This window comes from Stigmatopora nigra, chromosome 2 (assembly GCF_051989575.1).
Source record: "Stigmatopora nigra isolate UIUO_SnigA chromosome 2, RoL_Snig_1.1, whole genome shotgun sequence".
NCBI lineage: Eukaryota > Metazoa > Chordata > Actinopteri > Syngnathiformes > Syngnathidae > Stigmatopora > Stigmatopora nigra.
This window is the reverse complement of record NC_135509.1, coordinates 16,123,843-16,151,593: the sequence shown is the minus strand read 5'-3', so window position 1 is coordinate 16,151,593 and position 27,751 is coordinate 16,123,843. Positions and strand designations below refer to the sequence as shown.

The following is a 27,751-nucleotide window of genomic DNA, read 5'->3' as shown; positions in this document are numbered from 1 at the left end:
TTTTCCCCCAAAAAATCTGCGAAGCTCTGAGTCCACCAATTAAACATCCATAGCACATTGGAATTATGTCTCAAACAAGTTTAATAAAAGAAAACAACGCAAAACAGTCAATTTTAGTTATGAATAAACATTTATTAGTTATATTTGTATATGTACACCAAAGGTACAGCACATTGAGATATGTAGAAACAGATTTCTTTTTATGTATAAGAGAGAGGAAAGGATAATATGCTTTTTTTTCTCTTTTCTTTTTTCTCGATATCGCCCCCTTTTCTTCTTGTACATCAAAATAAAAGCAAATGCTTTACAAAGAAGAGAGCCTATAAAAGTAATATTAGGAAGGCAACTTATTGTCAGGGGTGTTTCTTTCGCAAAACACATTTCAATAGAAAACGGTGAAGGTGTACTTCAGGGCCCTTTACAGCAATGTTGTTTTTCTTTTTCAGCTCAGCAAGTTCCAAGTGGGTTTTTGTGCATATTGTGCGTAGAAAGTGAAAAAAAAGGCAAGTGGGTAAAGGCAGGTTTACTATGGGATACGTAGGCAATGGCATGCCAGTCTCACTATAAATTGTGGCACTTTAACAGAGAACCTGAAAGCAGTTTAGAGATCCGTGATATGCTATTATCAGAGCATCGGGTTGAACATGATGCCTATATTGTGTATGAGAACATGCCAGTCCTCGCCATCAAACAAACATAATGGTTCACCTGAGGAACGTTGCTCAATTTCGTGAAGTGATAATTGTAAAATATGATACTTGGTCATTGAGTTATCAACTACTTGGAGCCATTTGATTCTTCACTCTACCCTACGTACAGTCACGTCACTTTTCTCACCATCTCCACCAAATAAAGTCATATTGGCCGTCGTTTACCAAACTTCTCCACCCCTCTCCTGCTTTTTCCTGTTCACACCCTCCTGTTTTTTTCCCTTCTCATGCAAATGTTGCTTCAGGATATTCAGCATTGCCACGGATCAGAACATTTATATATCTATTTATGTACAATGAAAGTGAATGCACGCTGCTTATATTGTCATGGAACAAACATTCAAAAGGCTTACATTAGATACAAAAAAAAGATATTTATACTGTATATTGTTGAGTGACGGATAAGTAAAGCACCTAGTTATTAGAGAATAAAAAAATGAACAAACAAGCAACTTAATCCACAATTTCCTGCCTATACATTTTTGTCTAATCTAGTTCTACACAGGATATAGATGATATATCTTCTAGAGGATTACATTTAGAATGTAACAGCAATAAACCTAAATTCCTACAAACCATTTCAACACTCCCCCAAAGGGAAAAAAGGGTGAAAACAAAGAACAACAACAAAACACTGTTGACTACAATATATACACAAGAGTGCAAGGAGGCACTTCAAATATATCATGCTTTTTAAGATAGAGGTGCAAAAAATGTTTCATTTTAATCATGCTTCTAAAATACCTTGAACAAATAAGTGGTCCAATGGTCATTGCAATGGTGATTGTAGATTCCTTAATGGAGATACTTTGTTCCTGAAGGTAACAAGGCCTTAACGGCCAAAATGGAAGGGGGTTTTGGAGTGTCAATCTTGTGCTCTTTACTATATTATAACCTTGATGGTTTGTTTAAGTGTGGCCAAAAGTTTACCATAAATTGTGTGGTGTGGAAGCCAACTAAGATATCATGTGCTTCAGGATTGCTATGACTCTTAAGTGGTGAACTATATTTTGTGCTTCCATGGTTTTGTGACATGCCTTGTATGTCTTTTGGATCATTGGGACGCAAACATTTTCAAGGCTGGGTTGGAGTCAAGCACAAATGAAGAAAAACAAGACAGGAGAGAACAATACAAGACTGAAAAAGACATTTGAATTCTCACTCATACGGACACACAGTCGTCCATTTGTGTTGTTGCTTCGATGAGGGCTGATGTATGAATTAATATTACCTGATCCTGGTGAAAAATGAAGAAATACGTGTCCACCATTCAGAGTATTGGCACACAGCTGCAGCATTAAGGGTTTATAGAAACAGTCTAGGGCTCTGATGGCTAAAAATTCAATCGTTGGCCTGTATTTGGCAAAACAAGTGTCTTCTCGAAGATAAGTACAAGGATCTATGGTCTGTCTCTGTTCATGTCATCCCACCTGTCACCGTTTGACATCTGTCTTTGTTTTATCCAATCAATTTGGCCCCTTACACAGATAAAGTCTTTCTTGACCAACAGGACAGTAAACATTTGTGCTGATAGTATTTTTGTACCAAAAGCTTGCCATTGTCATAATCAGAATTTGGATTGTGCTATTAAAAATATATTTTTTTATGTGACTTAGTTCATTTGAGGAAGTAAACATTAGGATTTCTGCAAATGTGTCCTTGTATAGGAGTAAACATCAAGGCCTGAGAAGCTCAAGGTATCTCTTTTAATTAAGTTGTTTGCATAATTTGAAATGTGCCACTTACCCCCAATTACATAATTGACTCAATATCTTTTTTTGTGCTTTGTCAGTCAGTCAGTCAGTGCCTTATTTCATTTCTGATTTTTGGCATAATTGGCTTTGACAAGTTGATTTTTCAAATATTCTTTGAATGCTATTGGGGTCACTAAATCATTTTGGGCAGTGATGTGCTGTTTTCATTCGAAGTTTAGATTTTATTAATGTAGCAGACGAGTAAACTGGTCTTGATATGATTGTGGCAGTTTAGGGACTTTTGCAATGCCCCACCCCACCTGTTTGGCCCCAGTAACTGACTCAGTCATATGCCATAACACTCCTCAATGCACACACACACACACACACACACATTCAAGCACACACACACACACATACAGTGTTATATCAAAGACAAAAAAAAGTCCCTTCTTAAATTATAGCGAATTTAACAGGAAATATCATCTGATTTGTGCTTTGTACCAAAGGGAATGATGTGGTATATAAGAGCCATCATCAAAACCTGCCATTTTCATTAATTCTACAATTCTGGCATTCTGAGCCAAATGATAAACATTTCACAGGTGTACTTGAGATGGTAATGAAAAGGAAGTAAAGCAAAGAAATGGTTGCCATGTTGACTCACACTATCATTATAATAATCAATCGCCTCTGAAACGCTTCAAGTGGAATGTATTGCTAGCAATAGTGTATAGTGGTCATGTGTTCTCTTCAATCCCTCCTCCAACTTTGAAGCATATTGTGCAAGAGTCTGCTAATAAGGACATAATTGTGCTCTTAACAGGAAGAGTGTGCTGCTGTTGCCTTTTCACAGTTAAGTGAATTAGTAGTATTTATCAGTCAGAGAGAGACGCAAAAAAAATAAAGAATCTTAAAGGGACTAATGATAATGACAATTAGACTACATAATAAACATTAGTAGTTCTGTTCATATGATATTTTTTTCATTCACTCTTTTTTTTTTCATCACCAGAAAGGAAAGCTTGTGGAGCCCAGGAGCAGGGGATCTCTGCACTGCCATTATTCAGCTTTCCATGGTTCCTCCTCAACGAGCGTGCACTCCGCAGCAGAGCCGTTTGTGGCTGAGGTTACCTGCAAGAAGGGAACATAGAGAGCTAAGAAACATATCTGGGAAAAATGTATTACACTCTTATGGCCACTCTGCAATTAGATTTGTTAATTAAACGAGACAGATTAGCAATTGCGCTGGGGCAATTAATTTTTTGGAAATGTACTATTGTGGAACCTTTAAAGTTGAAATATCCAGAAATTGTTTGAATTAGATGACAGTTTTATGTGAGGTGAAACTACAATATCAGAACATTTTTAAAGTTTCGCCTGTAGTTAACTTGGTGAAACTCTAGTAACAATATGAGTCTTGTGAGGAGAAATAGTGCAGAAAATAATGAATAACACAAACTGTTCAAGCTTCTTTTTTGTTTGTTTCATTTTTTCAACGTTTAAACGAAAGAAACAGATAAAAAGTGGAATATAAATCACAAAAACACTTGCATTTAAATCAATATAGAAAATGCAACAACCTACCCTTCATCATGTGTGATTGAGAAGGTAGTTATTATTTTAAATGTTCCATTTTATAGTTGTGTGTCATTTTATCTTAAAACATTGGGTTGAATTACTACATGTTAAGTGTTATATAGTTTAAAGTTTTAGGATGTTTTAAGGGCTACTTTTTAACCAGCATCCCAGTAAGGATTATGTTCAACTTTAGAGGTTCCGATGTACATGTTATATTACATTCAAACCAAAGTTCAGTTAAGTCCATCCATTTTTTGTAGATATTATGTTTCAATGAAGCCAGAATGGTGTTGAAACAAACTATTTTTCATTTTGGTTTCCACAGGCTACTGCACTTGGAATAGTTGGACAACAGAGCAAAATTAAATATAAATTATATCACTCGAAATGCACTGATCATGACTAGAATGACCTGGGGAAAGACCAAACATTCATGCGGACGCAAAACTAAAAAAAAATACCTTAATGCAACAAAAGATGTTGCAACCATAACACACTGCAGAATGAATGCATTTGGCAAATTCTATTACTCCCTATTACGCGTTCACATTTAAAAAAGTGAGCCATGCTATGACATCACTAAATGCGACCATAGAAAATTGAGATAACAAGCCTCTGGTCTGTTTGAAAGAGGATGTAAATGATCACTGTTGGTAATTTTGTAGGGCCAGTGTTACCAGGCAACACCTTCCATCCTTCAATAAATAAACAATGATGTATGGATTTAGGTGCCCATAACAGTAAATGTAGTACATGCTCCTGTACTGGTGTGAAACCCTTAAAATTCAGGTAAAGGATTGAATGTATATTGTTTTTACATTACACAATCCCACAATCCTAAACAATGGGCCAGAATAGCATTATTTTAAAAGTACTAATCTCTATGTAGTAGGTGTACTTCAGGAACACATTGTTCCTAATTATCTGCACCATTTCCCATCTTTGAATTTCTAATGCCAGCAAAAGGTGGATCATTAGAAACTGTAAATAATTAAAAATAAGCTATAATTAGATGAATGGAAGGGTCCATGAGGGATACTGAGCACAGGGGGAAAAAAAAGTCCACAAACTGAAACAGATCAGGGAGCCAACTACATATTTAACTGATGTTTCAAAATTGAGATTTGGTTAACTTTTAGTAGATGTTAGGTCTGACAAATAATTGTCCTACATTGTTCAGAGAAGGCCTTTAGGAACTGATCCAATCCAAGAAAAAAATGTAAATAAAACTGTCCAAAACTTAAAAGTAACAAATGGAACACGTGTTTTTGTTTCAGATTTAAAATTTGTTAATGGTAGCTAGATTTTGGGTGTGAAATCAAAAACTGATCACAGTTTTCTCCATATCACATTGAGTTTTGAACTTTAGGTATATATTTTCTAATTGTTGTCCAGTGTAATTAGATAACAAAAAATTGGTGAGATGGTTAGGTCATATTTCTATACATTCACAACAAAAAAGCTGCTGGTCACTACTGTAAAACCATGCATTGTCCACATGCATAATTTCCAAATTGGTGTTAGTGAGTTATAATGTATTACACGAATATGCAGTGAATTGAAAAGGAGGCAAGCAACAACATGCAACAAGAGAGATGGTTATATATAAGTCTCTAGATCAGTAAGCATTAATTGTACCTTGCACTCATCTACTACGACAGAATTGTTAGCATTTGAGGTAGGCGTTAAGACGCACTGGTTGGAATTGTTTTCATGGTGATTCTTCATGTCGTCGTAATACGACGGGGTCTTTGTCATTTCAATGTCGTCTGACTTGGCCGCGTGTGCGTCCAGCTCTTCAAGCTCCGCCTTGGACATGTGGTACACGATGCCTGCACCGTAAGAGTCCCCAACCACATTCACAGAGGTCCTGAACCGGTCACTGGGAAGAAAATATATTGGTTGGGCATAGTTAGTGGTGGTGTATTAAACCAAGTAGAGAAAATACACTTTAAACTTCTACTAAACTATTAAAGCAAAGGTAAAAAAAAACTCACAGAAGCCAGTCGACAGCAACAAGCAGACTGATGTCCTGGGTGGGCAGCCCCACAGCAGTAAGGATCAAGAGCATGGTCACTAGTCCGGCACTGGGAATACTGGCAGCTCCAACACTGGCCAGAGTGGCTGTAAGACTGCATGAATACATGATAAAAAAATATAAATAAATATATAATAAGAAGGAAATGATGAACAACCATCCCTGTAAAAGGGTACCTGATTTTTTTTTACAACCCTGAATCACATGGGCTTTCCATGGTGCTAATATGAATAGCAATGATACAACATGCCATATTGGGTGCTTCACTGAAGAAGTCCACAGATGAAAGGTGGGAGGTTTCACTAATGAGCAAGTAGAGTGATATGGTAATGAATTCTAGAGATGAAGGCCAACCAGCCTTGACTCGCATGGCTGACCCAACTGTGGATGACTTTTTTAGAAACTGAGAGAGCAGTTTTTTTTCTTTTTTGCTTCTGTCTAGTTAGTCTTTTATCCTTCTGCCCAGTTAATATTTAGGAAGTCAATTTTTCTGTAACTTTTAAAAAACCTTGAGCAATCATACGTATCCATCTGGGTGTCCAAATACGAGCAGGTCCAATCAGCTCTTTCCCTTTCCTTGAGGTATGATTGAAAGATACTACTGCCGGCTAATAATCTGAATGTCATTTCAACCCAAGGTTAACATGAATGAATGACCCTCCTCCATATAACTAAGTGTGGTTTCTGACCTCACAGTAACGATCTGACCAGGGTCCAAGTGAACACCGTTCATCTGTGCAATAAAGATGGCAGCCACAGCCTCATACAGAGCAGTTCCATCCATGTTGATGGTGGCACCAACTGGGAGTACGAAACGAGTGACTCTTCTGTCAATTCCCAAGTTCTCCTCCAGGCAGCGGAAAGTAACTGGCAGTGTACCGGCACTGGAATTAAAAAAATAATAATTAAAAATAATAATAATAATAATAATAACACAATTTTGGTTAGTCAACATTTTAAATGTATGCAAAGATGCAGAAATCATTGATCATTGACTCCCTTCAATGTTTAATGTTCAAAAATGAATCTCATCTCTCATCTCATGTTCTGAACCGCTTTATCCTCATGAGGGTTGCGGGGGGTGCTGGAGCCCATCGCAGCTGTCTCCGGGCCAGCCGCTCGCAGAAAATTAATGCCATTCAATAAATAAACAACTTGCTAAGCGACATTTCCAAAGAGAAACATAACATTTTCTAGAGGCAAATACACCTTGAAGTCAAGTTGAACGCTGGGTCAAAATGAGTCAGAAATTTTGAGTGGAAGAGGAGGCGTTAAATACTGACCTTGATGCCGTGCCAAGGGCAGTGATCCATGCCTGGAAGATGCCCAAGAAGAATTTAAAAGGGTTTTTCCTGACGATGATAAAATAGATACTCGGCAGGAAGATTGCACCATGAATTATGAGGCCAACAATGACAGTGACCATATACATTCCCAGCTGCCTAGCCACCACCTCCAAATCTTTGATGGAGATGATCTTACCACAGATTAGGCAGGCAATACCGAATGGTGAATACCTGGCGAAGAGAAGACAAGGCTTAGATACATGTATTGTCTTTTAACATAAATGCAATTGAAACTGTTTATGTAATAACACCCCAGAAATGTATTTCTCACACAAAATACAATTGAACATGGGCAAGAAAAATACAGTACATTTAGTAATATATAGAAATTTTTCAATACTTACCACATGATCATGATAACGAGTTTCATCACAATCTCATTGAGAATGTTGAAAAATTCAATCATCAGTCTGGCCCGCTCACCCATCTTGCCCATGCAGATGCCAAATGCAATGAAGAAACCAATCAGACCTGTGAAGGGGTGGGTGGGGGTTGGGGGTGCATTACAACTGTCAGTCTTTAACAATAAAAGTGGACAATAGCAGGAATTGCTATCAGAAACCAAACCAAAACAAAAAAAATTAAAACCACAGCTTCACTTTCAGACATAGTAATTTGATACAGACCCAAGACATTCATTCCACTCTTGAACTGCAGGGACTTTTTAACGATAAACTGAGGCTCCTTGGTAATATTTGCCAATAGGCCCTCCATCGTGGTGGCATTGACATCTTCCTCGATAACCACTTCCACCTTTTTAGTCACTGTCTGGATCTGAGATGGAATTTGAACATTAAATGATAATCTTGTACAGATTCAACATGTACATATGTATATTCTCACACTCTGATTTTCTCTTACCAGTGCTTACTTTGAACAAAAGAGGATGCTGTTTTTTTGTTTTATTACAAAATTCCTTTCATAATGAATACACACTGTTACTTCAATTTCAGTCACCATCTATTGGCTAATTCTTTCCTGTTCCTTTTAGCATGCATTATTTTCTCACGGACCTAGGTAATCTCCTTGGTAAAAAGTGGTGAAATAAATATCTGACATGGTCAAAAAAAAAAATGGAAAAGCTAAAATTTCAGTGTTTCCATTTAGATAGTTAGCTGTCTATTACTCTGTAAACAGAATCTGCTATAATATTTCTGTTTAGTTGCCTTTCCATTTGCAGTTGTATAATTATTCATCTGTGACTGGCTGACTACTGATTAAGTGTGTCTGGAATTGGCTCCAGCACTCCCCAAGACCTTTGCGGGGATAAGCGTTTCAGAAAATGTATGAATGAATAATTATTCATGAATGCACAGAGTTTTCCTTGATCAATTTCACCCAGACAGGCACAAGAGTACAATTCTGCATTTCAATTGTGGAACGGGGGGGATCCACAATGTTGTCCTACCTGTTGGAAACAAGCCTGCACCAGGTTTTCAGGGAATAGGTTTCTGATTAGATCAAAGAAGGCATCCAAGCTGGAAACCTCATCATTCTTCTGTCCTTCTCCAAGATTCTCTTTCAGTTTGGGGTTTCCAGGGTGGATAACCAATACTAGGATGACTCCCAAGATGGCAGCAATGACAGTGGTGGTCATGTAATAGACCATTGCTCTGGTACCCAAACGGCCACTAGATTTGGCATCCAAACCAGCCAATCCTGAGACCAGAGAAAGACGGGGCGCGAGTTGTTTTAATGCCTCAAAATAGACATGCACAAAAATAAGCTATTTTTTAATCATTTCTGATATAATCAACATACAACGTAATTTCAAACCACAAAGAGTACCTGCATGTAATAACTTTAATCCTGCATGAAGGATTTTACCAGATCTAGCTTTTGATAAAGCACACATTTTTAGTTGAACCTTTTCTACCACAGTACAACTTAGAAAGGCATCATTATAAAGGTTGCTTTGTAGCCACAAAAGTTAGTGAATTAGAACTTCATAAAAATTGTGCATTATTATTTTTATAAAGGCTACATTTTGATACAATACAAATGGACATTAACTGAGGTTTAGGTGCCTCAATTGCACAATTTTGAATGAAAATTTAAAATAACTTAACAAGGATAAATCAAACATGCAATAATTACTTAAATATATGCAATATACAATTATCAGCAATTTTCGATGGTACAATATTGTAAATCTGGTATACCTGTGATTAAACTGGAGATGATGAGTGGCAAGATCAACATCTTCAGCATCCTCATGAGGATATCACCGGGAAAGGCAATGACCATGACTATGTCAGGGTGAATTGGAGAGGCAACCCGAAGCAGCATACCTGACACTGCTCCTAAAATCACACCTGAAATAGACAGACAAGGAGAAATATTGCAGTGAAATGTCTCCTTTTGCACTAAAGCAGTCGTGACACTGTGGAGACGAGTGTGGTATATTCAAACTGTCATTGAATTAGGATAACTCAGGCATAAAATAGAAAATGAGCAATTGCTTCATCTATAATGAACCATTTCATTGTCAAGTCATTCTCCAAATGAAGTCACACAAGAAGTGACAAGGACTGATGAGCACAAAATAGAGGGTAGGGAAATGCACAAATCACGGGAGTTTAACTAATCACATTGTTGCAGAATGACTACTAGTGGGTATAATAGGACATATAGAATGCTATTAACTTATTAACCCGAGCCTTGGATATGTATACTTATAATGAAAGACATTGTTTGGAAACTTTTCTTTTCAAATAATCTAATACAACGGCCGGGCCGGCGGCGCGAGTCGTTAGCTCATCGGCCTCACAGGGGTCCTGGGTTAAAATTCAAGTCGGTCCACCTGTATGGAGTTTGCATTTTCTCCCCGGGCCTGTCTGGGTTTTCTCTGGGTACTCTGTTTTCCTCCCACATTCCAAAAACATGCATGGTAGGCTGAATGGACCCTCTAAATTGCACATTGGTGTGATGAGTGTGAGAAGGAATGGTTGTCCGTCTGCATGCGTCCTGCAATCGGCTGGCCACCGATTCAGGGTGTCCCCCGCCAATGGCCTGGAATCAGCTGGGATAGGCTATAGCACCCCCTACGGCCCTAATGAGGATGAAGCGGGTCAAAAATTGAATGAAAAATCTATTACACAGTTGTTGCAAAGAAGGCATTATGTGTGTCATAGAGGGTTGTTCAGGACGGTTGTTAATGACAGCTTTCCAGTTTGACTTTTGTGCCACCTCATTTCACCACGAGAAAATATCGAGTCCATAACTTGCCTCCCGAAACATCAATCCCAAGCCCACCACCACACTTCCTCCTCTTCAACTTCTTCTGCCAAGGATCACTCTACCCATGTGAATGTTTTATAACACACTGAAATGAAAAGCCTCCCATCTTTTGTAAGTTGTCCTCAATCCATCTTCTCGGGTAGCTGGGTCCTGCGGATCCTTAACGTGCAAGTGTTTTTTGGATGGCACTTGATTTCCTGTGCCTTCTCTTTGGCACACTTACAAGTTTCCCATTCAGGCTCTTGTGTGCCTCATGACAGATGATCAATGATACTGCGATCTCACTCCAGGCATGAGAGTAATGCCAAGCAGCGGCAGGAGACTCATGTCACATGACCTGACTCGAATCCAAACCTTAACATTTGTGTGCTTCAAGGCCAAAATTTAGATGGGAGAATGAGTACAGATTTTTAGGGCCTATTAGGGTTAAAAAAAAATAATTTGAACATAGCATTTGCTTTAATTTGTAGTTTTTAAAAGAAAAAAATAGTCTACATAATGGGTGCCCAAGTCCAATCCTTGAGGACTCCTATCCAGTCTGTCTTACATGTCTTCCTTGACCAACACACCTGAATTAAATAATCAGGTCTGTTATCAAGCTTATGGAGAGATTGCTGATGATTTGTTCATTTCATTTATATGTGCGGTTGAGGCAACAGACATGGAAAATAGACCGCTACTTTCTTGGAGTGTCATTGCTCATGGACGAAGAGTAATATAAGAAAGAATGGCGGGTTTTACTGGACTGTGCATTTTCTGTTGTTGATGTTTTATCATGTGAACCGCATTGTATGCAAGGTAGACTAAATGTTATCAAGCCAAATGTATTTCACTCTTGCTTTATCTTTAAAAATACTCTAACTAGGCAGGAACCTACCCAATCTGGAATCACTGCCTGGGATGTAGACATGCTCGCATAAATGATTAGAATTGCACCCTTGCTTTTTCCACCTACAGTATCTCTCCATATACAGTACAATGAGGGTGAGACAACATAGGTGTCAAAATCAACAGTTTTAAATGCCTTTTGTGGCTAGAGGCCTTACATTCTTTCTTCAGTGCCCTTTCTGAGTGTCAAGCTAAATCTCTGTTATATGCAGTGAGCCTGCTGTAATCGCAATAGTTTTCATGCACCAACAGAGACTATTTGGATGACTTGGTGGATGCTGCTGACAGCTTATAATTGCAACAGGTGGCTGGGAGAGGAAAGGTCAAGATATCTCACTGTCTATATAATGCAGATGGCTACTCCGACAGAGGTTACAGAGCAGAAATATGTTTAGCATCATTTTTTTTCCGGGAAAAGAAAGAGAAGGCTATTCGCTGTACTGACCAAGGACGGTGAGTGTGAGCAGAAGGTTCTTGAACAACTTGGAGCAGAGGCTGGCACATTTTGACTGAGGCCGTGCTTCTATTGGCTCTAGATGACTCTCGTGCATCCTCACCTCCACTTGTTTGGGCATACTGTTGGCACTGTGAAGTAAACATAGGACAATTGGATGGTTAAGTTTAGCAGCATGATTCAAGTATAAACATTTTCCTTAAAGCATCAGCGATCCTAGACTGACCCACCGTCAAAAGTGATTTTTGAGTGCAGGCGTATGACTTATATAATCGTGACCAATAGTACAATTTGACCTGTTTGTAAAGTTGAGAGATGCAAATGTACCGATAGCAAGCTCGTCGATAAATACAAAATTCACCAGTTATCGACAAACACATTGATTGTCAAACATTTTGTTGGCCAATACGAATCCAAGAATTGGTTCATGTGCATCTGTCAAAGTGATTGCTTCTGGGGGCCACTTTCAAAACAAAACCAACTTTGTATTATTATTTTGCATGCATTCATTCATTCATCATTCATCTTCCATACCACCCATCCCCAAAAGGGTTGTGGAGGTTGCTGGAGCCTAAACCAAATGTCTTCGGGCGAAAGGCAGACTACATCCCATCAGTCAAGCATAGGGCACACAGACAGACAGTCAATCAGGTACACTGCCACTAAGTGGGAATCGAACCCAGACTGCCCACATTAAAGTCAGGCAGAAAAACCTCTGCACCATCAGGTGGCTGCGTGCATTCAATATAAGTGAATAACTATGTCTTTGTAGAACTTTGTTGGAATGTCAAGCTGTTTTTTGTTCCAGATAATTACTATGCATGAGCTATCTGTCAGTCGTGAATATAAAAAAGATTCCCTCCTCCAGTAATTATTTTCAAAATCATAGTACTGCAGCCACTAGGGACCCATCAATGTCAGAGTTTGTGCAATATTTTTTTCCTTGGGGCTTTTGAAAATCTTAATTATCTGCAAGGTTTTGAATTTATCTTAATCTAATTGGATAAGCAGTTGGGGGGCAAGCTCGGTATAACTGAGAAAGTGACCTTAAAAGACAGCTAAAAGGAGAAAATAAAATTCAAAATACAACCTAATGGTTTCACGTCATCAAATTTCAAGGGACTACAAAAAGGATATATTATATATTATGAAATCATTGTTCACTATGACAATGCAGTAAAAAAATCAAAGCACTTTTTTTCTGTTTTTACATTAAAATATACTAATGCATTTATAGAGAAAACAGTTAAGCCACCCAAGTGTGATGATGAGCTGTCATTCCCATATTACCCTACACAGTTGCTATGGCAGCCAGCAGATGGAAGCTGGTGACAATCTGCCGCCTGCAACGTTGCAGGCTCTTAACACGATGTTTAAAACACTTGAGCCAGTTTATTAAATGCCGATAACTTAATGGTCTCTGGTGTGGCATTTTGTAATCGACAGGACACTTTATTAGTTTGAGCCGAGGCAACTATTCAGTCTTAACCTCTCCCTCTGGTCTATTGTTTGGACCTCCCAACAGCTGTTTCTTAAAAAACTAAAGACTCCCCACTTTGATTTTTTGTTGAACTTATTTACTGTTATTTTTTTTACGTTTGACATGCACGTTTGATCTCAATCATTTGCAAGCATCATGTACCTTTAGGAAGCAGCAGTTCTTATGTGATGCAATTAAGCTATCGTGATATTCTTGTCAGCCTATGGTGGACTGTAAACCTATCAGCATTAACACAAATCCAAATTTCACACCTCCAACATCTCAATGTTTGCGGCTAATTACTGCAGATGGAGAACTGCATCTGCACTCAATTTATTCCAGCTGAGAGCAACTTATTCCACATTTGTAGTAAGAAGCTAACCCCAAGAAGCACTAGATCTACTAAGAAGTTTATCAAAGAATATGGCGGGTTGCCAAGGACAGGTGAGTAAGAAAGCTGTCATTTATAAAATCTGGGGAGGAAAAAACTGGTTTTATTTCAAATATCGTAATACACTTATCTGTTTAGGTGTGTCATTTAAATACTGTTAATTATTTTATTTTGTTGGCTATGGTGGGAACAAACTTGAAGGGTAACGTTTCCCTTGAGCTGTTGATAAAACTTGTATTATAGAATTAAACCTCGCCACCTCATTTAACCACTTCTCTCCAAATATTGCAGAGTAAAAGCATGCCATTTTAGACAATAGGAGTGGCATCAGCAAAAATATGAAGTTGCCACCATTACAAAAGTAAAAGAAAATGCTTCAGAAAAAGCTGTTTCCCAAGCATTCAGCATTCATTAATGTGAGGCAATACTTATAGATGTTTGAAAGACCTTAAAATGTGTTCTAAGCACACAATGTGGCGATAATTATCAAGTTTAAGTAATACGATACGAAAATTTGCTATTTGCAATGCAGTACTGTCCCTGTCCGTTGCAAAAAAAATGTACTGTTCTTTTTGTAGGAATGTTCACAAATGCACATACATAGGCAGACAAACTCAAACATCCTTAAGCGTTGTGCATTATTGTGAGATTGACTATAGGAAGACCACCTGGGCAGCTTCCAGGCACACAGATGGAGCGTTCTGAGCTTCTCTTATTAACTTCAAAGTCAAGTGTGAAATACAGAATGAACATGCAAACAGACGGTGAAGTGTTCCCATTTAGCAGCTTGTTTAATACATCAGGAAAGAAAAGCTGAATTTTTGACAGCACAGAAAAATAGAGTGAAAAAATGAGTCATAACGCAAAATCTCATTCTGGAAGATTGATGGCAAGGCCATTAAAATCATTCACATTTATCTTGCTGTTTCTTTATTTTTAGCAAGGAGGAAAGAGGAAGGAGATGTTAAAATGTCATGGAGGTCATATATTATTCTATAATGAGCCCCTCATTATAGAAGCTATCCCACCACACATACACATGACAGCATGAACTTGCAAAAAACTACACACAATAATTACCATTAAAAAAAAACCCTTCCAAAAGTTGGAGTTGTTATTTGGTGTTGGGTTAGGTTGTGTGTTTGATTTAGTAACGCGATCTCAAAATGAAACATTTCTGATCATCGTTTTAAGGCACGTAACGTCATGTGTTAAATAAATCTGTCTTGGGTACCATCATCCATTCAGAGCATCTCATAAATCAATTATAATGCTATGCACAGGTGTTCATGCATGCCTACACACACACACTAGCGAGGAAAGGTCTCAGATGGATAAATCAATTAATCTTGGTTGAGCTCTTATTCAGGCTAATTGTATTTAATTAAGCCTCATATACAATAATGCGAATCTGACTTCTTGTGAAAAATATCATAAATTTGTATTTTAAATGGCATAACTCATGACTTTTCTGAAAATGAGAAAACCTGATGGACTTACTTCATTTCAAGTTCAGTTGAGGTAAGAGCTATGTACATAAACCAGCATCAATTCTCCAGCTTTGGTATTGAAACAATAAATCAGTTCCTGCAAAGTTACGACTGCTCCATGCAACAAAAAAGGTTTAGCAGTTGACGATAGATTCCCATGTATGGCTGTCGGCTGCAGCCAGCATAGATGTCCACCAGATGTCCACGAGTTCTTCCTAAGCTGAGGAGACGTCCGCTTGGATCAGACCACAAACAGCCGCAAGAGACTACCTGAATTGCCCCATCCTGACGTCTGTAGCCAGCCTACCACCCGCCCTGAAGCCAAGCCCCCAACTCTTGAGAGCACCATCAACACCCCATGCCAAACACACACACACATGTACAATTAAATAAATAAATAAGACTAGGGAAGAGAAATTAATACCTTATCTTACAAACAAAATCCCTTGGGACCCTCCATCCCAGGACACTTTAATCCCCACTCCCACTGATCCACCTCTGTGGAAAATGGCAATAGGAATGCCCACTAATGGCTTGATAAGCAGAGCTTGACAAGTAGACTTTTTGCTGGAAGAATTTACATCACTAATGTTTGCTGCCCTGATGGGCAGCAGATGATGGTTTATGCTTATGGATCTGTTGTGCAATAGAATATGGACTGTGTGGTAAGGACATCAAAATGTTATATCAACCAGCAAGCGCTATAGAAATGCTTATGACACTTGAAGGTAAACCATCAATTCATGTCTTTGTACATCACTAATATCTAAAAAAAAAAAAAACTGCACAAATGGCCATCATGATTCATGTGAAGATGGAGTCAAGTAGATTTCTGTCTTGTCTCCCAGCAGCATGGGACTTCACAGAGCATTCAGCAGTATCACATTATTCTAATTAGGGAAACGTGTTGGAAAGCTATTTCCTCTGCAAACAAATGGCCGGCCATACAACAAAAGCCGGTGGGATGTCATCCTTCCCGGCAATAGTTGTGTCATGAGAAATAGCTCATCCTGAATCTCTTCACGCCATACATATTCTAAAGGTTCTCTCAGGAAAAATGTAGCATTTTAATATGAGAGGAAGGGGTTAAAGGGAGACACTCCGGTGAGAAGGGGTTGGAGCGATCCCACCACCTTCTCTCAGCCAAACGAGGGGCCAGAGAAGGGATGGCAGAGGCAGCCATCTCTGCTCTTGGCCGGTACCATGTGAAGTGCTCCGTTTCCTCTCCCTTCCTTTTCAGGGTCTTTGTTTCACAAGCAAACAGTGGAAGTGGCCCCAAGTTGCCCGGCCAAGCTCTGCATCCAAACTGGCATGGGTGAGAAAAAAAAAACAGAGGGAGGGGAGTTCCAATTGGGAATATAAGAATAAAGCGACAGGGGAGGGCAATGGGCATGCTGGTTCTTTCAGGCCACTGATGTCATGCCTGTGCCCACCGTGGGAGAGCAGCGGCGAGACCAAGACGCCCCTTTCTTTTTCTCTTCCTCCACAACCTCTTTTTTCTTTTTCTTTTTTTTTTGGGGCAAGATGAATGAATCTTTCAGAAGCTAGGGCTCATTGTGAACCGTAATCGACGGCGATTATCCTGATTTTATGCTGCCTTTCCAGTGCGTGGAGGTTCCCTGAGTGCTGGCTTTGAGGGCTTTCTGCAATGCAGCCTGAACCACAAGGGGTTGTCTTGGTAACATTTTGCAGTTTAGAGAGAAGGGGATAAGAGGAAGGAGGATGCTTTCAGTCATACAAATACAGTATTAGCATGGCTAGAATGTAAAGATGACAGAGTATAATATAATGCCAAATACATACATGATGAAGTTGCACCTGTTAGTCTGTAAGTCTTGCAAATGTGTCTGGATTACAAAAGAATAGTGAGAGTTCAGTTCTGATCAAACAACTGATTATACCGTTTCCACTAACGTAAGGTTTTGTGTGTGTGTGTGTGTTTTAATCAAATGTCCTTTTTGAAAAGCAAGCACACTAAGGGAGATGTAAATGAGAATACACATTTCCCACTGGGGTCTCTAGGGCCCAATGCCCGTTCTCATGACTGGAGCGTTACAATATAATGTGAGGTAAAGACAACTGGAGCTAGGCCAGGCTCCGGATATATCTGGCCCCATTGGGCCTCACAGCTACTTTGTTATGTAGTGGGAAGAAATGGGCTCCCGTATTCTGGCTTGGAACTGTGAAAAAGAAAAATGAAGCCCCGAGCAAACACTTCTGGTTGTGCAGTGCATAGGAAGTGGGAGATAAATTCCAAAGTCTGAAGAAAGAAAAGCTTTGTCATTAAATGTTTCCATGCCACTTTTTTTCTCAAAAATTGCATTTCCCAGTAAGTGTTGCATAGTTGGTATGGTTAAGAAAATGGTTAATTACATCTGTAGGTGTGAGCCCTTTCAGGTACACTATACTCAAAAGCTACAACAGTACAAACTATATACCAATGTCCAATAAGAAACAATTCTGCCAATACAAATGGAACAAGATCACACTATGGTGTTTAAAAAGTGTTGTTAAATTATTTTCAACAACCAAGGCAGTGAAGAACTTATTCTCGTTTGGAATACCAACCAAGTATTGCATAATAGTAGTCAGTAAGCAACATATAACATAACAATATAACATGATAAATTGAAGGAGGGACCAGTGGGGTGAGTGGTTAACATGTCGGCCTCACAGCTCTGGGGTCCTGGGTTCAAATATTTGAATTGATCTCACATAGTATATTTGAAATGTGGAATACTGCTTTGATAGATAGATTTTATAGTTTACCCTCTAGCACTACTTTAATGCCAGAGAACTGACGAACTGATACACTATGTCAACTTGAACATGAGCCAAATAATTCGTACCATTCCAAAGTCAAAACAAACAACCACTTGTAACTGTTCTTCCGAGATTGTTACCAGGGCCATAATTCAGTACCATGGCCAGTGCCCATGTAGTGTTGAAGGAGCTGACCATCTTGCTTAGCATGTAGTTATAGTATCACATAGAATTATTTGTATAGAAATCCCTACTGACAAACTGTGCATGTTTATGTGTTTTTTGTTTGTTTTTCCACTCGCCGAGCTATGTGACTGGACCACATTTAGAGCCATCTTTCAAAAAAACAATACACCGCTGATGGTATTGAAGGTGTATTTATGGTGTTTTATTATCTTGTATATCCCTCGGTGTGGCTTGTGGTCTTCCCCTTTTTGTCTCTGCTGCTTCCCCTCATGTCACTCATTGTCTCATCAGTCCCTGTCTGTCTATTTAAACCCTGTGTCATTGTCAATCATTTTTCTCTTATGTTTTTTTTTTGGTAAACAATGTTTATGAAAATTTTAGTGCATGTCACCCTTGTTTCTGCCCTTCTTCCTTGCAAAGGAGTACATTTCTCTGTGCAAAACTTTAACACCCAACAATGTTTTTTGTTTTTTCATTGCTCCCATTTTTACTAGTCTAATCACCCAATCAGGCTGCATCTTGTCCTGGTGACATATGACTGCACAATGTTTCTCTACATGTCAGCATTCACTCAGGTTTCTCTTTGTTTCCTTTTGTGTTCATAATGAGGCAATCATTAGCGACACAGCCTCTGGGAATCCTCAAGCTCATGTTATCGTCTGTATTGGTCTCTCAGATATGACCAGTTCAGCTCTAATTATGTGCTAACAGCCTATTGTGCTGGAGAGAGTTTGGACTGAATTGGATAATTCCTTTTCATCTCAATGAAGTCCCAAAGACACCAAAGATTGAAATGTAATACAACCACGACCATCTTCACTGCTCTTTCCCAGTTTAGCAAATTCCAGTTGACCGCAAATGCCTTTACTGGAACGTGTGTTTGTTTTGATTTATGTTATTATGTTTGTCATTGAACCAGAATTTCTTTCATGGATTTTATATGCTGCCAGGTCTTCCAGGAAATCTTTGGAAAAATGCTTCACCTCGATGAAAACTGCCATCAATCTCTTATAGCAGTACAGATGAAAGGCCAGACGATAAAAGAAGAATCATCCATATTCATGGTTACCTTTTTTCTGCCTTGTGGAAAGTTTCCACAATGAATGGTGGTGTCCTAGTCTCTCATATTTTTTTTCTTATAGCTACCGTATGCGGCTGTTCATGCAAATACAATGCAATGCTGCTATCATTACCAAAAGGCACATCTGTTTAACATTTCTGGATCTACGGCAGTACGCTGCTACTGATGGCTTTGGCCGATTCCCCACAGGAGCTCATTAAATCAGCTAGTAAGGCAGGACCACCCCACCCCCAACTATATCACCAATATAATCCACCTCGTAGCTGAGAGGGGAATGACAGAGGATGCGGGAGAGTTTTATAGTAGGTAGAGGTAACAGTATAAGGACTGGAATGCCATCTAAGACGGATTTGCAGCCACGCATTAAGGAAGAGAGACTAATGAGGGGAAGGGCATAATGTGGGGCTACTCATAAAGGTAGGAGCCAAAGGACACAAATAAAGAAGTACTAAAAAATCTATAAAGATCAGATCAGAGCAATAAAAAGGGCAATCCGTGGACTATATAAAGAACTGACAGCTGTGTTGGGTAGCTCTGCCCGTGAAATGGCATTTTTGCACAAATCACATTTAATACATCAATACACTCACCTGCCATTACCAAAAATAGACACACAGGCAGCATGTACAAAGACTGTTTCAAACAATGAACATGTAATTGTAAGCAGTCATACATAACAACAATATGTTGACTCGTCTATTGCCATAAATCTTTGCAGGTTGCAGTTCAAGGTTTTGGCTTCATTCGGGATTTGCAAATAAGAGGACTGAGTTGGATGGATTTTCTGTTACTAATTAAACACAGGAGTCTGTTGGGACTGAGGACTGCCTGCAGTGGTAGCAATGCCAGGTTCTCCTTACACCGCCCCACAGTGTTGACACAAAGGGCATTTCTATACAGACAAGCCCTAATTATCATTAATACTGCCATTAAGGCATACATCTACACATTGACAGAAGCAGGTTTGTGCACACACACAAAGGGTGAACCCCCAAGGAAGGCACAAACCCAACTTTTTTAATATGACAGACTCACTTAAAACAATAGGAATATATTTACTGTGACAACGCAGCCCGGTGGCCTCACAGTTCTGAGGTCGAGGGTTTGATACCAGGTCGATCCTCTCTGTGTAGAGTTTGCGTGTTGTCCACTTGCATGGGTTTTTTCCAGGTACTCCGGTTTCTTCCCGCATCCCAAAAACATTTATGGGGGCCTGGCTGAAAACTTTAACTTTAGAGGCAATTTAGAGTGTCCAATTAGCCTACCATGAATGTTTTTGCAATGTGGAAGGAAACCGGAGTACCTGGAGGAAACCCACGCAGGCATGGGGAGAACATGCAAACTCCACACAGATGGACGTGACCTGGATTTGAACCCAGGGCTTTATATACAAATTCATAAAAGGCCATGGTAAGGGATAATCATTTACTGAGGATAGTCATCTGAGTTTTAATTAATAATTTGAGTCAAGATACAGAAAAAATTGTCATTTACCAAAAGCTTTCTCCATATTTTTCCTCGAATCAGTATTTTTATAAACTAGTCCCTCAAGATATCTGTAAATAATAATAATGATAACAATAATGATAATAATACCAACATTCAGCTACACACATGCCAAAAAAAATTCATTTTTATGTGTATATCCTTAGATTTCCAATGGTTTTTAACATTTCGTGATTAATTTCCTGGTTACTTTTAGTTCATTGTCATTCTTCATTATCAAAAGGTGATGTCATTTTACATAGAACTTCAGCTTCCCTCATATTTTAAGTCACACTGAAGTCACTGTAAATAATTAGCAGAGCTCAGATGTTTTAGCCTACTCTGAGGATGGTAAATCCCCTTCAGTTGAGGAGTAAGCTTACAAGATAAATTCTACAAAATCCTGGGTGGCTGTTATACTACTCTAAGTGACAAATTAAGAATTTCTGTCATGTAACTGTGGATGCATTCTTTACAGAGCAAAAGCTATTTTGAACAAAGTGGGAATTCATCAAAAGTACTGATTTATTTTTGGTAGCCGTCAAATATTATCAGAATGATTGTTTTTCTTATATTCAACATTCATTTTTACAGATCAGAACAAAATTCTAATAACTATTAGCTCATTACCTAACAGCAATATTCTTCCTCTAAACAAATTCAAAATAAAATTATATCTGGGAAATGTTATGCCTATATTACCTATGCCAATGTAAAAAAAATAAATATTCAATGCTGGAAATATGTTTTTACATTAAATTATTTTTGTAAGGTAACATGTAGCATTTACACACAAGCAAGTTGTGAAATATTAGCTAAGAATCCTTATTCTGATGGAGTTGTGTTTCTCTGATTGGAGATGAAAGGTTTATGGCCCGCATTCACATGTGTAAATGGTCCTGCTAACAGCCATGGAAGCTGTATCCGACAATATCACTGCAGAGTCATGCAGACGGTGTATCTACCAATTCATCAGATTCAATGCAAGTGTTGATGCATAGAGTCAAGCATATAAATATACATTAACAAACTGACAGGAACATCAGTGTTGCTATGCCATTATTATTTGCCTATAACCCGGTGCAATATTTAATGTGACATCACATATGTACTATATAGCTTGAGACAAAAGCGTATATCTAAGTTTTCTCTAAATTACAAGTGCAAATGTCTTATTTCATAAGGAATTGATAGTGATTCTCTGGATAGCATTATAATTTTTTGTGAATATCAAAAATTACCACTTTTCAAAATTCAAGGGCCTTTAATAAATTTAATACGGTTACATACATTTAGATACGTTTAATGCAATAATGACAGTGAGAGACAGACGGGCTGGCGGGCGGACAGGCGGGTGGACGGACGGGCGGGCGGGCGGACGAGCGGACGGGTGGCCGTGCAGGCAGAGTGGGTCTGGGTGGATGGATAGATAGATGGATATATGGATAGATATATAGATAGATATAGATATAGATAGACAGATAGATGCTAGTCCTAATTAAACAGTGAATAATGCAGTGAGCCAAAAGCTACAAACAAAAAGCCCTCTGTGTTAATCAGCCATTGAGGCGGAGCCCTTTTGGAACACGCCACCCCTACTAGAATAATGGGCCACTTTACAAGGCCTCCAAGTTAGTTCAGAGAATATCGAGCTGGGAAACCGCGAGCGTGGGGTTGGTAGGGAGGAGGGGTGATTTAATTGTTTCCTTCGTTTTTGTTTTTGCGGACCCCCCCCCTCCATCGCCTTTCACCCCGCTCGGTTCTGAAAGGGGTTTCTGACAAACAGGCAATGAAGGGGATTGTTTTGTGTTCCGGGTGAGGTAAACAAACTAGACAGTATTCTCTACTGGCTAGGGTGGTGGGGATGGTGATAGGCTGAGCGGTGGGGAACAGGACACAAGATGAAGGATGATTGGTTGAGCCTCATGGGGTAAGGGAGATACAGGGTGATGCGGCGGTAGAGTATAAATGGTGATGGTAAAGACTCTTGAGGAACAGTGTGAAAATGTGGTTATTTCAGAAGCAGTACGTGTGTATGAGTGTGTGTGTGATTGGGCTTTGGGGCATTGGGGGGATCACGGACGCAGGGGTCTCGCCTCTGAGTGTGGTCATTGTATTCAGTGCTGTGGTTCTCATGCATGAGACCCCTTAGACATCTGAAAATGTCCACGAGTGATGAAGCACACCCGCATCTGAGCGGACAAGTGGCAGCTCGGTTCTCTGCTCCCACAGCTCGAAGCCATTTACATGCTCAAGAGGAACATTAATGCCGGCCGATCCACTGAGATTGAACAAAGAGGAGCACAAACCTTGCTCAGAGGCCCATTGGATACTTAATGGAGGATTTGTGAAGGAGTAGAGGGGTGAAGGGAATGTGGGTGAAGGGAAAGCAATATTAAGACCCTAAAAAATGTAATTTCTTGTGATCATCAAAAAGATCTCAGCATAAAGTGGAGGAAAACTGTCTGTCGTTGAACTAATCATCTTTTTTGAACGTCTGTGCTCGAGACAAACATATGAAGAAACCCACTAAAGTAGAACTATTATTTAAGTTTTACACTTGTTTGAAAAAAACAATTAGTGTCCACCAATTTAGTTTGAACACAAAGGCTAGATTGTTCACAAGAGCAAGAGAAAAAAAACTAAACGAGACCCTCTCTATTTGCCCCCAGCCCCTTTGGCATTCATTCTCAGAGCATTTCCGTGACTTCCACTGCTGACCTGAATTCTGATGGAGCAGGTGCCAACGGGATGTGGGTGGTGGACAGTGGTAAAAGGATGTGTCTGCTGTAGCAACGTAATGTAATATTTGTGTTTAAAGTGAATTTGGTGGTGCATGTTTATGTTTTTGATTGGACATTTTGTTAAAGAAACAAAAAAATACTACTTATCCAAACCTGATTAATTTACATTTCATAAAAAACTGTTTTCAAAACTGTTTTTGTCCTCATCACTGTATACCAGATCTGACTCCATCTCAGCAATTGTAACAGTTCACAAATTTTAAGTGCAGTTTTCACTGGATCAATACTCACTTTCTATCCTGTTCACTCATGTACTGTGATTGATGTGCACTAGTTCAAAACCTTCTCCCAGTCATTTCATTTTTCATTTCATTTTCTGAACCACTTTATCCTCATTAAGGTCACGAGGGTGCTGGAGCCGATCCCAGCTGAGGCGGGGGGACAACACCTTGAATCGATGGCCAGCCAATCACAGGGCACAAGGAGACGGACAACCATGCACACTCACACCCATACCTAGGGGCAATTTAGACTGTCTAATCAGCCTACCATGCATATTTTTGAATGTGGGAGGAAAGCAGAGTACCCGGAGGAAACCCATGCAGGCTATGTTCCAACCCCATCCTTGTGACTGCATTAACTATAAAGAATTATTAATTCATTCATGAGGTAGCACAATAAAATAACTGGTCATTCTTTTTTAGTGTATATTTTAGTTAGAGTTCCCCCGTAACGTCCTTTATTTGAGTTTAATTTATTCTTACACGTTAACATGAAGATTACACAATTACGTATTACATGGTCTTAATTAAATAGCAGTTTTCTCATACTTTGACTAAAGAAATGCCCTAACTAAGGTAATAAACAAGGTCTATCATTTTTCCACCAGGCTGCAGCCTCAGTGTTGAATGCTGGGTTGTCCTGTTCCGGTGCAGTCAAACAGAAATGAAGGGAGCCAGGTTCTTTGTTTGGTCAACCCATGGGAAAGAACCTACTCTGTGCAAATCTATGAGAACTAAAACACTGTTTCTATGGGCAGGACTACATTAGTGACCCAATGATTGGAAAATACAAACTAGGAATCAAATGAACTAAAACTAAAGATTGGAAACTAAATCAAATCAAATCAAATAAAAAAATAATACTATTATAAAAAGACTTACATGACTGCAACTATGCACTGGCGACACTTCTAGTCACAATCTAGTCAAACATGAGAGGCTTAGAGGATGAACCAAGGAGTTGGGTGACGTTTTGGCATCCTCTGTGCGTTCCCAGGAGGATTACAGAAGCGGTGGACACTACACAAAGACAGCAACCCCGTGCTGTATCCCTTTGTTAAACTTACATTATCTAGTGGATTTGAAAAAATAAAAACAGGAATATATGACGTCTTGGTCGCCACAAGGCATGATTAGGCTGCAACTTAACATGTATATGCTATCTTCATTCATTTTCTGAAGCAGTTATCCCCACAAGGATTACGGGGGGTGCTGGAGACCATCCCAGCCAACTACTGGTACCCTGACCAATCACAGAGCAACCATTCACGCTCACACCTATACCCAAGGGGAATTTAGATTGGTCAACTAGCCTTTCCTGTGAGTTTTTTGGACGTGGGTGGAATCCAGATTAGGTGGAAAAATCCCACCCAAATTCAGGGAGAACATGCAAACTCCACACAGGAGGACTGACTTGGAATCTAACCCACAACCCCAGAACAGTGAGGCCGACGCGCTAATCACCGGGTCCTATCTGTGATCTGTACAGTAAAATCACAATCTAAAATGTACACTTACATGAAGATTTCTTATTTTATTGTCTGCAGTCCTTTTTTCTTGCTCACATTTTGTCACCCACTTTGTCACACGCCATTGTGTTACATCTCAGTTTTTTTCTGGCAAAAACAATATCTTGCCCACTTGCCTTTTTTATTCATTAATTTTTATTTAATGAACACAAACTTTAAATCTGACTTTGCAAAGATAGAAGAAATAGATATTAGAGTTTTGGACTTTTTTCCACTTCATTGAATTCCTTCTTGTTAATTTAGAATGAAGTTCATTTATAATCTCCCTGCATGTTTCGTAGTGTAGTATTTCACAGGCTATATTTAATGTATACATTATGAAGCTTTATTTTTAAAATGTAATCAATCTGACGGTGTCTATCCCCACTAAGTTGTTGTTGTCTTTTCTGTCTCTATTTAGCGTTGGACTTTTTTTTCCTCTCTTGTTGCCAATGGTTTCTGTCATGGAAACCTTATGTACAGTATGTCCAACTAAAGCCTTGACATAAAGATAACGCCCACTTACCCAATGCACAAACACACACAAAAGGTAACCTGAACAATGTCTACCCTGATTTAAGCATTGTTTTTCCTCTCATTAACACATGGATGTTTGATATAGTTTGACACGTCTATATGTTCCAATTTTAATTGCTTTTATCAGCATTTCTACTCATAGAATACACGCACACAGATATTACATATGCTTCATGTAATTGAAAACGATAAGTCTGCATATGATAGTTGCTTTAATGCTTACGTGTGGTATATACTTTTAGTTCTATTTGTCTTTTACAAATATGTTGAATGTTTACATTCCCTTGACATGACCAAAGCGTTACATTATAAAGAAAAACTAATTTAAATTGCACCCCTGAATAGGCAGCCTACAGCATTGCCTTGAAGGAAGCAAAAAAACACAATCGGGCATAATGAGTCCGAACTCCTAATGATGTGATTTTTTATTTTGGCTTTTCTAATCAACCAAGATGCCACACACACACACACACACACATGCAAAAATATAGGACATGTATGCATCCAAATGACTCATCCTGCCTTTTCTGCATGTGCTTTGTATGTCTGTGCTCATTCATGTAAGACAGAAAATGCCATAGTACAGTAGTTTAGAGAACAGCCTCTGGGAAAAGGACAAAACGCATTAGCTGCATGGACACTTTTCAATAGAGATTCTCCCGGCAATTACACTGAACGCCAGCTCCCTTCAGATCCCGCCCGTTTCAAAATGGACATGGTCCAGCTAGTATGTCTCACCGGGCAGAAGGTCTTGTTATTAACAAGATCCTCAATGATCTTCTCTATGGCCACATCCGTCAGGGCTGTTGAACAGAAGTGTCTGCTCAAACACCCTGTTCACGTTTTCTAAATTGATGAGCTAGAGGCGATCAACTGATGGTGCCAAGAGTGTTGGTTTCCATGGCGACTATGGTACTGCTGTTGGGAAACGGTGTGTGTGTGTGTGTGTGTGTGTGTGTGTGTGTGTGTGTGTGTGTGTGTGTGTGATTTTAAATGAAAGGCGAATGGACAGCAAGCATTGGTTCCTAAGGTGTGTGATTATTGCATACAGTAGAATGATCTTCATTCTGAGTTCTTTCGAGAAGTGGTAGCCTTATTTGTGCAAACATAAAATGCTTCTTTAAATGCACACACTCGGCAATATTAAACAATAAAGCTTTCCAGTTAAAAAAAAATCATTTGAAATGGATTGACTTTCTTTGCAGGAAAAGTTCTAACCCATAAATTCACAATGAGCCAACTTGTTGATTGCAGAAAATGGCAATTCTGCAAATTAACAGTGGGAAATAATGTGCAGAATGAAGCAAATTCTGAATTGAATGATTCCCAATACATAAACACGATGTGCAAAAGCATCAATGAGGCAAAAGAAGCACACATGTCCTCTTTAAACTGTAAATAAAGGTTAATGCGCATCAATCATCTGCAATTCTACATGCACGTCTGATCATTTTAAATGAATAAACCCAGATGAACGTGAGGCATCATCGCAGCTCTCTGATGGAATGTGTCGCGCACATTTTACTTGTATGCTCCACATAAATAAATAAACAATACAATTACTTGCAGTGAATGCACGTGTCAGTCGGATCCCTGATGTTTTTTTTTTTTTTTTTGGGAGATCAAAAGCAGCATCTTACCTTTCCAAATCTCACTGAAGAAAGTTTTTGGTGTAGCCCTTTTGCAGGGTCTTGTTGCATCCGCGTCACAGAAGATGAAGGCGCACAACGAGCCACTGCGGTCCACCACAGAAGCGCTTGACGGAAGGGGTCGCGTTGAGGGGTTTTGTCTCAGTAGAATCCGAGGAGCTGCACAGTTTAACAAGCCCACGGAATGAGCTATGCCTCACCTCAC

General features: G+C 39.2%; 1 protein-coding gene across 4 annotated transcripts; it reads right to left on the bottom strand.

Moving 5' to 3' along the window:
* Positions 1-111: 111 nt before the first annotated feature.
* Positions 112-27,751, bottom strand: LOC144210301 (excitatory amino acid transporter 2-like). Of its 4 annotated transcripts, none has more exons than XM_077736897.1 (11): positions 27,538-27,751; positions 11,943-12,082; positions 9,532-9,684; positions 8,778-9,028; positions 7,996-8,143; positions 7,714-7,840; positions 7,307-7,540; positions 6,713-6,907; positions 5,983-6,117; positions 5,624-5,867; positions 112-3,538 (listed from the first exon to the last, which is right to left on the bottom strand). In XM_077736897.1, the coding sequence occupies exons 2-11, from the start codon at positions 12,070-12,072 to the stop codon at positions 3,467-3,469; spliced, it is 1,689 nt and encodes a 562-aa protein (XP_077593023.1). In that variant the 5' UTR covers positions 12,073-12,082; positions 27,538-27,751; the 3' UTR covers positions 112-3,466. The 4 variants fall into 4 exon arrangements, with proteins under 4 accessions (XP_077593023.1, XP_077593031.1, XP_077593014.1 ...); XM_077736905.1 differs by lacking the exon at positions 27,538-27,751 and adding an exon at positions 15,737-15,831; XM_077736888.1 differs by lacking the exon at positions 27,538-27,751 and adding an exon at positions 15,323-15,602.